We start from the raw sequence: 13,080 nt of genomic DNA on the forward strand, positions 1-13,080 counted from the left end.
GTTTCCAATGGGTGTCTCAATATTTTTAAACCTCTTTCCTTACAAGCTTAGTGGAGCCTCTTGCCCATAACAAGGGAACTAGATGTCTCATTTTTCCCAGGTTTATGCCTATTGACCCGGCTTAATTAATATTGGTACTCTCAAAAGCGCCCCAATTTGGGTAATAATGTATACGATCCCCCTAACCCTAACGCGTCTTCTATCATTTGCCATCCTTCACATGAGACAAACCCCTACCTAATTTCTTGGCAGGAATAATGTTCAAGAACACACAATGTTTTATACAAGAAATCTCAGGTAATGTCCAGAGTGGACTTGTTATATGGAGGGCATTTTCCTCATTTGTGAATATCATAATCTAAATCATCTCTTTTGCATATAATGAGCAGGAACTGAGTAAATGAAGGAACAGGTGATGGCTAATGTCCTTTCTAGGCCTCAAATTTTAAGGATATATGTGTAAATTCACAAACTGGGCTCAATCCAGGGCAGCAGAATTTTTTTCCTCTTTAGAAATTTCTGGTTACCAAAGTTCCAGAAATTGCTTTCTCATTCCCTAATCTTTCAATTTCTCGAGTTCTCCATTATGTAACATGGAGCTGGGGCTTTGGGCCGAATTTTCCTTTAAAGATGATTTGTATAGTCAATAAGCAACTTCAAGGAGTGACGAGCCAGCCGGGGAGGCGATATTAGTTGACGCAAGCGTCTAAGCAAATCCCAACTCGTTTTTCCCAGGGACTCAGATTCCCGGGGCCTGCTTGGCAGGGCTAAGCCTCTGCGCGTAAACCCTGGGCGCGGGCTGCCGCCTCCCCGCCCCACCCCCGCATCTCCTCCTCTGCCCCGCGCTGACGCCGGCCCTCGCCGCCAGTCGTTGACAGCCGCCGAGCTGCGAGCTTCTTCTCTCCCGCAGAGGCAGGTAAACAGCCGCATCGCCCTTTAACCTCCCAGCTGGGGCCGTGGGCGCAGAGGCCGGCAGTCAGAACCCCTGCCTTGGGGCCGAGACGCGAGGGCGCACGGCCGGGTCCGGGTGGGAGGCCGACCTTGACAGTGAGGAGGGCGGGGGGCTTCCGGCGGGCTCGCAACTAGTCAGGCCTACCTAGCGTGCTCGTTGGTTTTCTGACGCCGTGGCTTGGTTTTGCCCTCCTGGTTAGGCGAGCTCCATTTACTCGGAATGGGGGAGGGGGCCGCGGCTGGCCGGGGCCCCTCTGGAGGGATGTGGGTAGTGTCGAGGAGTCTGGCCCCCTCCCACGCACGTCCACGGCGGGAGTGGGATGGGCGAGTAGCGCCGGCAAGGGGGCCACAGGTCCGGGGAATGGGCGCGGGGAACCCAACGAGGGCCGCAAAGTGGCTCCGCTGGGGCGCTCAGCGAGGAGGACCAGGGAGAGGCGCGGGTCCGGGCCCTCCCGATGCCCAGAGGGGACGCGGGCGCCCACCCGGGGCCAGGGCCTCGGCGGGGAGGAGTCCCGGGGCGTCTGGGGGCCCCCCCAGCCGCCGCCGCCGACCTCCTCCCTAGAGGGGGCCCTGCCTGCCATCACGCGGCCGGGTCTCTGCCACCCCCGGGGACCGGCACAGGCTGGCGTGAGCTGGGCTTCCGGCCTCGGCGGGCGGAGTCTTGGGGCGACCCCGCCCTCACTCCCGGGCCTGAGACGTCCAGGTCCCGGCGGCAGAGTGTCTCCTGCGAGCTCAGGTGTGGTGGACCCACAGGCTTTGCTTTTCGCTGTCTCGACTGTCCCTCTGGAAGGAGAGAACTCGACCGTCAGGGGGACTCCGAGAGCGGGGATCAGGGCCGGGCAGCGCCCCTCGGAGAACCACATTCCTCCGCTAGTATGGGTGGCACCTTCACGTTTGATTATTAAACAACGGGGAGAAGTCCATTTTTGCAGTCCTTTTTCGTTTTTGCCCTTTTCTATTTGTATCAGCAGTAGCAAATAGATTTTTTGAAATCATAAGCCCACCACCATCACATCCACCCTCACCATCTCAAAGCCACTGCCTTCTGTTTTTCAGTTTCCTCTTCTCCAGATTCATACACAACACAATGCAGTTTCACCTCCCTGATCATGATTATCCTCATCTCATGGCCGAGTTATTTTCCTGTACTTAGAGCAATCACGGTTTAATAAGCAGTTCCCGGCATGCTGAGCATTTGAAGTGTTTCCGTTTTCCTTGCAAAAAAAATCCAGATAGAATAGAATTAAAGATTTTCACAAATCAAATTATCAGAAAAAATAGGAATAGAAAATTGAATAAAAATGTCAGACCTCTGGAAAAATCAACAACTCTCTCAGATTTGAAGAAGAAAAAAAAAAATCACCAATGAAAAGGAACAATTTTACCTACCCAAACACTGAGGAGCTCTTACAATGAAAAAAAACTAACCAGAAAGGGAAAGAAAGCAGAGCTAGGATGTGATTTGTATATGGTTTTTATCTGACACAAATTTTTCATACTTGTGAAAGGAAAATATCGAGATTATAAAAGATAAACGGTGAAATGATGAATCGTTTATAGAATAAAATGCAAATTAAAGTAAGTCTGGATTATCATTTTGCAACTATTAGCAAAAACAACAGTAACAGCAACCACTGCTGGAAGGTTGCCTAGAAATTTGCATATTCAGTTATCCTGGGAGGAGACAGGGCTTTGGGGTTAGAAAGATGGCTCTGCAACTAATCATTTCACAGCTTGGGACCAGTTACCTAATTTCCTCATCCTCCTTTTGTCCATTCATAAACTAGAGGAAATTATACCTAGTGAAGGAGTTTGCCAAGATTAACTGTTTGTGTAAAACTGACCTTTGGTATGTATATCTTTATTCTTTTCCTAGTCACACTGCACTGGGGACATTGTGAATCTGTATGAAATTTGTGAAAAGCAATCTGGTGATGCATTTAAGCCAAGACCCAGAAACCCCACTCCTGGGAATTTACTTGCAATGGAAGAAACAACAGGAAAGGAAAAAAAAAAAGCCATATGCACACACATTCAGAATGATCTAAAATTAGACCCGACGGAGAAGCAACCTAAGTGTATAACAGTAGGGCAGCAGCTAAGAAAATCATGACACATTAACTGAAAGGAACATTGTGTAACCATCAAAAGTCATGATTTTGGAGCCTGTCTGTGATATATTGGAAAAAACTGACAAGTCAAAGTACAGATTACTAAACTGCATCTACTTACTCAGATGCAGTTTATTAATGTATATGTAAAAAATCTGAATAAAAATGAAGTTTTAATAGAAATACAGGTTATTTTAATTTTCTTTTTTTGTTGATATATTGCTTTTCTAAATAACATAATCTTTAAAATAGTTCATAGTTCATTTTTTTAAGGAAATGTACCCACAGCTTTCTGTGTGTGGGAGAGGGAGAGCTCAATGTCATGTTTGCTGCTGCGTTTTTGAACCGACCTCATTTCTTTTTTTCAAATATTATCTCATTTTTTTCCTTGAGTAGATTTATTAGTGGTTTAGTAATTTATATATTGGGTTTTTCTTTTAAAGAATCAGTTCTTAGATTTATTTATCAATTCTAGTTTTTTCTTTTCTGTTTTTTTTTTTTTTTTTTTTAGGGACTCCTGAATATATTTGAAAACTGAACAGTTTCAGCCAAGCCGAAGCATTCTGTCTTCCCAGGGACACAAATCCAACTTAGCTGAGCCAAAGCAGATGTACGTACCCTGTGGAATCCCTTTGGTCTTGTGATGGTTGAAAGTTCCCAACTGTCACAGAAGATAAGGGCCTCGAAAGGCTGTGATCACAAATCCTTGCTCTGGAGGCAACTTGGATCTGTATATGTAACCCACACCTATTATATCATCCTTTCTTGTAAAATCATCTTGATTTTGCAGGGAAAGGGCTTTCTCTAGAATCATTCTGAGTTATGTAAGGAAGCAACCATTTTAAAAATAGTATAATAAAAGCAGTAACATTACAAACATTTCTGCACCAAATTAACACTGACAAAAGGTTTTATGAGGTGACAGTTTTTCTAAGCTGTAGTTTTAATTTACCTATTCCATTCTCTCTTTTTGGATCTTATTTCCTCTTCCAAGGCAGCCAGTTTATCAGCTGTGAACTGCTCCATGTGAAACATTCAAAACATGCCTGTATCTAAAGCTGTGATGGCTGTAGCAAAATAATCCTTGAATGAATAGCATGTGTAGCAATTCTTACATTTGGGAGAATTTTTTCTGTTTGTTCATCCTTTTTCTTCTAACCGTATTCTCCTGGGGTATGGGGTAGGCTCTAGCAATGTTGCTTTTTTTTCAAGCTGTTCACATAATTCTGAGGATGGATCAGGTTCGGGCCCTTTGCCCTATTCAGTCCAGGGCTAGGCCTCAGTGCCAGTGAAAAACCCCCACCCCAGAGCGGTTTGTAAAATTTTGAGTAGCTTGCATTAGGCTCTTTAAGGGGCAGTGACCTCAAAAGATAAAAATATGACACATGAGTTCCACTTAGCTCAGGAAAGACAGGAAATTCTTCCGGGGCAGTGGGGGGTAGGGGGACTATTTGGTGCCAGTTCCAAATTTAACCAATTAAGTGTCAAGGGTGTAACATGTTTTAAGTATCAGAAGTTTGGCCCCTGGCACATGACCACTGGACAAGTTCCTCCTGGCTCTGATGCTCAGTCCCATGTATTCCCCATGGGAATAGGATGAATGGGATAATATATGGATCTTTTTTTGTTCCTTCTCTCTAGTTCCATCGCTCTGCCATTCTGCTCATGCACTAATACCACATGATCTTATTTATTTTAGTTTTGCAATGCCTTCTGGTACCTGGCAGGCCAAGTATACCCTAGATTTTCTTCCTGTTCAATAATTTCTTTAGTCTTCTTAATTTTGAGTATCGTTTCATCATATTCTTTAAAATCCTCTTTAAATTAGGACTGAAATTGCGTTGACTTTATGATTATTTGGAGGTGAATTGGTATCTTTCAGTCTTGATTTTCCCAACCAAAAACATTGTCTTTCTCTTTTTTTCCGGTCTTCCAGCTTTCTTCCTAAAAGGTCTATTTATTTTTAGGTTAAATCTTAGATATTTTGAATATTTTGTTGTCACTCTGAGTGGGATTTTTTTTTCACACTAAATATTCTAAATAATTACAACTGATTTGAGTATTCACTCTTTTCTATATGTTGATTTCAAAAACTGCCACCTTAATAAGCTCACTTATTTATTCTAGGACACAGTTTTGGATGATTTTCCTGGATTTTCCAGATAGAAAATCATACCTGGGACTTCCCTGGTGGCGCAGTGGTTAAGAATCTGCCTGCCAGTGCAGGGGACACGGGTTCGACCCCTGGTCCAGGAAGCTCCCACATGCCGTGGAGCAACTAAGCCCGTGTGCCACAACTACTGAGCCTGAGCTCTAGAACCTGCAAGCCACAACTACTGAAGCCCATGTGCCACAGCTACTGAAGCCCGCGCACCTAGAGCCCGTGCTCCACAGCAAGAGAAGCTACCGCAATGAGAAGCCCGCGCACCGCAATGAAGGCCCAACACAGCCAAAAATAAAATAAACAAATTTTTTAAAAAAGAAAATCATACCAGGCTAGAACCTCCATAACAGTCTAAAATAGCAGCAATTGCTTGCATTCTTGTCTTGTTCATTATATTAAGGAGAATGCCTTTCCTCTTTCAGTTAAGGTAGGGTGTGGGCTGTGTGTCTGTGATAGCTGTTCTTGATGATGGAAAGGGATTACTTTCTAGTTCTATGGAAATTTTGTCAACAGCTTAACCTTAAAAAATCAGGAATGTATGTAGATTTTAATTGAAAACTTTTCAACATCAGAGAACCTTTGTGTTTTTTTCTCCTTAACCTACTAATAGGTTAATTGATTTCGTGATTTTAAGCCATCCTTGTATTCCTAAATAATCCTTATTGGTCACAGTGTATTCTTCTTTTACTAAACTATCAAAATCAGCTTGGTGGTATTTTCTTTTGGATTTTGGCACCCATGTTGCTGGAGGTTGGATAGCTAAGAGTGTGAGCCCTTCACTTAGAATACTGGAGTTTGAATCTCGATCCTTTATTCACTTGGCTATTAACAGCACTTCTCAGGTGAAGCTGCCCAAATGTTTATCTCTACTGAGTTCCAGATTCTTACAACAACTGCCTGAATTGATACTCCCACTTGAATGGCTCACAGATGTAGCAAAGTTAATATGTCCAAACTAAAACTTTATTTTCTCTCACAAGCATGGCCCTCCATCAGTTTCCTCTATTTCAATAGATGGCATCACCACCATCTGCCTGGCTATGAAAGCCACAAACCTGATCAACTCTCACTCCTCCATCCACTCTATCTGCTTAATTGGTTCTTTCTGCAAAATACATCCCATTTTTTCACAGCTCCTCAACTGCATTGGCACAGTCCCAGGCCACACCACCATCTTCCTTCAATCGTTTTATAAGTCGTCTCACCATTTCTTTTCTTGCCCCCCAAATTTTCTCCTTACACAACAGTCAGGGCAAACTTTGTTAAAAAAAAGGAAAAAGATCCTGTGATGTTATTCTCCTAAGACCCTTTAATGGCTTCCCACTGTCTTTCAGGTTCCAGACACTTATCTTCTTTAGTCCTTGAACCCACAAACTAAACATCTTACTCACCACTGTGTCCTCAGCCACAGCACAATGCTAGACCCTTAGATGACAACAAATATTTGTTAAGCTAATCAATGGCTATTGTACAGTAACTTTTTTCTCCATTTCTCCTATGGTTTATCGTCAGGTTTTCTATTTCTTTAAAAACTGGCATGTACTAGCTGTTCCATAAATATTTGTTTAATGCATTGATTCTAACATCTGTTTTTATAATTTAATAGAAAGGCAATCCATCCCACAAAGATTTTTAATTCATAAAACTTCTACCTTTCACAGTTAGGTCTCTAGAGTCTGCTTTTGCATGTGGTGTTAGGGTCCTAGTTTTATTTTCCTCCAGTTTCCCAGAAGCATCTGCTAAACAAACCTTTCTTTCTCCATTGATTTGTGGTATCCGATTTATCATTTATCAGGTTCATACTAAAGAATATACACATGGGTTTATATCTGAACTTGCTAGTCTGCTTCCTTTGATCTGTAGGTCCGTTTCTAGACTGTTACCATATTTATTACATTTATTACTATGGCTTTGTAATAGGATTTAATGTCTGATGACAGTAGATTCTCTCCTCTTTTCTCTTCTTTTTTAAGGTTGAGTTTGCTACCCGTGGACATTTCTTACCCCTTGTGGGTTTATTGAATTCCTCAAAAAATCCAGGTGGAATTTTGATTGTCATTTTATTATTATAAGTTCATTTGGGGGTAATTGACATCTTTATAGTACTAAGTTGTTCCAACCAAGACCTTTCCATGTTTACAGATCATCTTCTTTGTTCTTTACTAATGTTCAATTTTTTTTTCCCCAGTCTTAAGTCAATCCTAGATACTTTATAGTTTGGGTTGAAATTATTACTATCTTATTAATTTTTTTCTAGTTGATTATTGCTGGTGTAGAGAAATGCTGCTGATTTTTGTAGGCCAATCTTGTATCCCACAGCCTTGCTGAACTCCAGTTGTCTCGTGTTACCTCTGTTGAGTCTGTTGAATTTTCTATGTTTATGATCACATTAATTCCACATAATGTCAGCTGGAGCTCTTTCCTTGGAGTTCTTGCACCAGTTACTTCTTTGTCTTTGCATATGGCATTGGAAGGACTTCCAGTCCTGTGGCAGTGGACATCCTTGTCTTGTTTCTGATCTTAAAGGGACTACATTCAAAACTTACTTATTGTGTTTGCTGTTTTAGTTATATAATCTTTATTAAGTTAAGGAAGTTACCTCCTATTCCTAGTCTACTAAGAGTATTTTTCTTAGTGATAAATAGGTACTGACTGTTGTCAAATACTTAATGTCTTGAAATGTGCCAGAGTGTTAGGCCACAACCTGACCGTTCTCTGAGAGCATCTTATATGAAGTGTCATAGCACAGCCAGACATTCAGAAACCTAGTCTCTATTTCTAGCAATTTCACTAATTAACACTGTAATCACAGATATGTCACTTGACTTTTCTGAATCTTGGTGGCCTAATTTGTAGAGTGAGAAGTTTGGATTAAATAATATAAGATCTTCCTTATTTTATCACAAACAGAAAGAGATTCTCCAAGGTCTCATTAAGTTTTGAGTCCTTATCCTTAGAAATGATTCTCTGCTTCAAACTGTAGTTGTTATTTTTTATGCTTTTTATAATTAAATGTTGCTATTGTTGTTCTCAACTGATTTTAAAATGATCTTGTCTTAATATAGTTTATGATCATCCAGCTTTAATATTCAGTTTTAAGGTACTGATCAGCAACATATGCCCATGGCCCTTATGCCCTATTGCCTGTATCTCCAGTCCATGGTCATTCTTCAGCTCCAGACTCACCAAGCTAACTGCCTACTGGTATCTCTTGTCCCAGTAGGCAGCTTGATAATGGCATTGTAGCTTGATAATGGCATTGCCAAAGCCACACACCACATTTGTCTCCCTCCAGACTTGCTCCACCTTCCGTGTTCTGTCCACACAATTGCCCAATCCAGAAATCTGGGTGCCACCTCGATTCTTCCAGTCTTTCATCTTCATGTCAAACACCAAGCTTTCCAGAAGGTGATAATCCCCTTGTTCAATTCCCTGAGGTGTTTGAGCAGAATTGTGAGCAGCATGGAAGCCAAGAGCTGAGCCCCATTAGCAAATGGAGAATAGATCAGGGAAGCAGACCTGCAGAAGATTGAGTGCCAGGAGATGTGGATGCGAGATTGAGGCCAGTCAGCATATCCCAGGACCCTGTCCCTCTGACCTTACACAAAAGAGCCTCCAAAAATCCTAATTGGCATATTCTGAGCAGTTTAACTGGGCTTATAACTTTCAAATATATTTTTATTTACACCAAGACATTTCAATAATGATAGTAGAAACGTAAACAGGATGTTAATTCATTTATTTGTTTAATCATTCTTCCTCTGAATATTATCCAATTTAGTCTTTAGTTCTGAAGGTTATGAAAAATAATTTTATAATATTAGATGCCATTTTTATTTGAAGATGTCCCAGTGCTGGGGATAAGACTACTATCAACATTACAACGTATGCCATTTTTGGTTTTGTGGCACATGGTATTTTGGAGCATATGGTTCGACATGGGGTACAGTAGAAACTGTTTAATGATCATTCTACTATATGTCTTTAATCTCTGCCCTTGGAACCAAGCACCCAGGGTAAATGATATCTTCAATCGGAAAGGAGGTTTTTAATTGATGAATGTACATTCTGCAAAGGTTCATAAGTTATCATGCAGGATACTTTGTTTATTCCTAAGCTGTGCTAGCCCTTTCATATAAGATATGTGTCTTTTCTACCAAAAATTAGGAGAAAATAAGTCACTCACGAACCATTAAATGCTGAACTAAGACTCATTCAGTGAGTGAGTGACTGCAAATCTTGTGAACACAGCCTTCCTTACCCCATTTTGAACAGCCCCATTTGTTTGTCTATAGAGAGAAAAATGAATTTATAGGTGGGCTTGCAGAATCTTGCACATTTCCTGTTTCCAAAAATTTATTGTATTGAGAATTTCTTTGAGGAAATTCTTGTTGGCATTTATATGTTCAGAGGATATTAATTCCTTCACTTAACAGGTATACACAATAGGTGTATACGCTCTGCGCCAGGCCCTGAGGAGACATCAGCGAACAAAAGAGACATTTCCTGCTTACATTCCTGCTCGAGGAAAGAGGACATGAGCCAGCTATTTAGAAAGTGATTTAATGATTTCAGCACCTACCTGGGGGTGTTCCTAACTGGACATTAGAATCACTTCCATAGGGGCCATGCCAGGGTCTCGGGAGGTTCCAGGAGCTCATATCCCTCATAACAGCCCAAATCACTACTTCAGAGAAGCTCAAAGCTATGGCAAACCTACAAGGTGTTTATAGTTTCTTCCAGTTTAGATACAATGTATCAACCAGAGGTTATTTTTATCATAAGCAATGTTGCTGGCATTCCACCTTTATCAAGTTTCTAGGAAACAGAGCCAGAAATTATCTTAAGGTCAAATTTGTCCTGAGAGAAAGAGAAAGAGCTGTGTTAACCCTTTACCTACAATTACTTTTGCTGTAAGTGTTGCAAAACAGACATGGAATGTGAAGAACATTTATGACCAAGAACATTTATAGCTGTTGCCACTGCTATGCAGTCAGTCATTATGCTGCAGACGTTAAGTGTTTTCAACATAAACACACAACGCTGACACCCTCTTTATTTTGCAGATAAGTCATCATGGTGAAAAGCCACATAGCCAATTGGATCCTGGTTCTCTTTGTGGCCACGTGCAGTGACATGGGCCTCTGCAAGAAGCGACCAAAGCCTGGAGGAGGATGGAACACTGGGGGGAGCCGATACCCAGGACAGGGCAGTCCTGGAGGCAACCGCTATCCACCCCAGGGAGGGGGAGGCTGGGGTCAGCCCCACGGTGGTGGCTGGGGTCAGCCCCACGGTGGTGGCTGGGGTCAGCCCCATGGTGGCGGAGGCTGGGGTCAAGGTGGTGGCACCCACAATCAGTGGAAACCCAGTAAGCCGAAAACCAACATGAAGCATGTGGCAGGAGCTGCTGCAGCCGGGGCGGTAGTAGGGGGCCTTGGCGGCTACATGCTGGGGAGTGCCATGAGCAGGCCCCTTATACATTTTGGCAGTGACTATGAGGACCGTTACTATCGTGAAAACATGTACCGTTACCCCAGCCAGGTATACTACAGGCCAGTGGATCAGTATAACAGCCAGAACAGCTTTGTGCATGACTGCGTCAACATCACAGTCAAGCAGCACACGGTCACTACCACCACCACCAAGGGGGAAAACTTCACTGAGACGGACATCAAGATGATGGAGCGTGTGGTGGAGCAAATGTGCATCACCCAGTACCAGAGAGAATACCAGGCTTATTACCAAAGAGGAGCAAGTGTGATCCTCTTCTCCTCCCCTCCTGTGATCCTCCTCATCTCTTTGCTCATTTTCCTCATAGTGGGATGAGGAAGGCCTTCCTGTTTTCATCATCTTAATCTTCACCAGGTTGGGAGAGGGGATATCTACCTGCAGCCCTTTAGTGGTGGTGTCTCATTCTTGCTTCTCTGTTCGTCACCTGTAGGTTAATACCCTTGGCCCTTACAGCACTGGGAAATGGAGAGTAGATCTGAGATGCTATTTATTCAAGCCCCATTTGATTGAATCCTTCATAGGCCAACGCTAGTGCTGAGCTGGTAAAAGTGTAACAGCAAATAATCATTGGTTGATCTAGGCTTATTTTTTGTCTAGTGCAACAGATTGAGGCTAAAACAATTCTCAAAGCAGTCTTCAAATACCTTTGCCTAAATACCTCCAGCTTCTTCTCCAGCTAGAGCTCAGTACACTAATGCCCCATCTTAGCAGTGATTTTATAGCAATTTCCTCATTTTAGGAAAACCTGACTGCATTTCCCTGTTCAGACAGCATTTCTGCCAAATCTGGAAGAAGGCCACATAATATTCATTCAAAAAACAAAACTAGAAATCCTTAGCTTGTGGGCCCAGGCTCAACCCGGTGGAAAGCATGTGTCCTGTGTCTGCAGAGAACTGTAAGGATGTTTTGCATTTTGCAGTACGGGTTACACAGCAGCTATTGCATCAAGAATGGATATTCATGCAACACTAGACTTCTGGGCAGAGGACATTTTCACAGGGAATGAACATAACTAACATAATATGAAAGGCTTCTGAGACTAAAAATTTCCAACATATGGGAGAGGTGCCCTCGAAGACAACCTCCCATTTTGGATGTTTAAAGCACCTTCATGTGGTATTCTTTTCTTTAGTAATATAAACTATAGATAATTAAGTTACCTTAATTAAACTACCTTCTGGACACTGAGAGCAAATCTCTTTTGTTTGTTTACCTGGAAAGCAGAATGATTTTAACATTGTTTGGATGAAGCCAGGAGATTTTAACATAGAGGAAACTGCAGCTATTAAAAACACGGTATTCATTTGATTGAATCCTTCCTGGGCCAGTGCTGGTGTTGGACTGGTAAGAGTGTAACAGCAAATATAGAGGATTATGTTATGAAGAAAACAATTAGTGTACAAAGAAAAGAAATGCTTTCATTTCTTTACTGCTATCTCATAATTGTCAAAAAATAGAATTAGGTCCTTAGTTTCTGGAATTGGCTTTTGAATCAAAGAATAGGGAGGCATTCCAAAAAAAAAAATAGGTTAGAGATGGTAGGAATATGATCCATTCAAAGTGGAAAAAGAAATTCTGTTACCATTATTTAAGTAAGGTAAAATTATTCCCTGGGTTGTTCAATATTGTCACCTAGCAGATATACATTACTATTCTGCACTGTTATTACTGGCTTGCACTTTGTGGGTATCCTATGTAAAAAAAAATAATTTATATATATATATACATATATATATATTGCATATGACAAACTTAGAAATTTCGGTTAGAGCGGTTAACATCTGAACTATCTAATGCATTACCTGTTTTTGTAAGGTACTAAATACTTAATAACACTTAAAGGAAACCCTTTTGTGTGGTCCTTAGGCTTACAATGTGCACTGAATAGTTTTGTATAAGAATACAGAGTGGTATTTGAAATACGCATGTGCTTTATATTTTCTATATTTGTAACTTTGCATGTACTTGCTTTGTTGTATTAAAAGTTTATGTGTTTAATATCTGACTAATATTAAACAAGAGCTAAAAGGAGCATCTTCCGTGAAGTTTGCAGTTGTGTTTCACCATTGTGCACCCCATGTTGGCAGCTTCATTTTGGGGGTTAATGTGAGCAAAGTGGCGCATTCACCTCCTGTGGTGGCCAATGTTTAACACACCCACTCCTGATCCTGCCTCAGCCTTACTCCCAGTCACACGCCAGCTGTTCTCTGCTGCCTTTTCATTTTTTTCCACAAGTATCTGGCAAAGTCACTTCTGCAGCAGAGGAAAACAGTCCTTGAATTCTGGAAGCATTTTTCTGTCCTGGATTTTGAAATAGAGGATTTTCTTGATTAAGATGAGACT

The 13,080-nt window shown here is 41.7% G+C and overlaps 1 protein-coding gene across 1 annotated transcript; it reads left to right on the forward strand.

Annotated features, from left to right (window-relative positions):
- The first annotated feature begins 723 nt into the window (after window positions 1-723).
- On the forward strand, window positions 724-12,749 carry PRNP (prion protein (Kanno blood group)). Its single transcript, XM_061208455.1, has 3 exons — window positions 724-916; window positions 3,574-3,672; window positions 10,293-12,749. The coding sequence occupies exon 3, from the start codon at window positions 10,303-10,305 to the stop codon at window positions 11,050-11,052; it is 750 nt and encodes a 249-aa protein (XP_061064438.1). The 5' UTR covers window positions 724-916; window positions 3,574-3,672; window positions 10,293-10,302; the 3' UTR covers window positions 11,053-12,749.
- Window positions 12,750-13,080: the final 331 nt, after the last annotated feature.

The sequence above is a fragment of the Eubalaena glacialis genome, chromosome 13 (genome assembly GCF_028564815.1).
Source record: "Eubalaena glacialis isolate mEubGla1 chromosome 13, mEubGla1.1.hap2.+ XY, whole genome shotgun sequence".
Lineage (NCBI taxonomy): Eukaryota > Metazoa > Chordata > Mammalia > Artiodactyla > Balaenidae > Eubalaena > Eubalaena glacialis.

Bases quoted from the DNA above. Each gene is read 5' to 3' on its own strand.
- PRNP (XM_061208455.1), top strand. From the start codon at position 10,303: ATGGTGAAAAGCCACATAGCCAATTGGATCCTGGTTCTCTTTGTGGCC.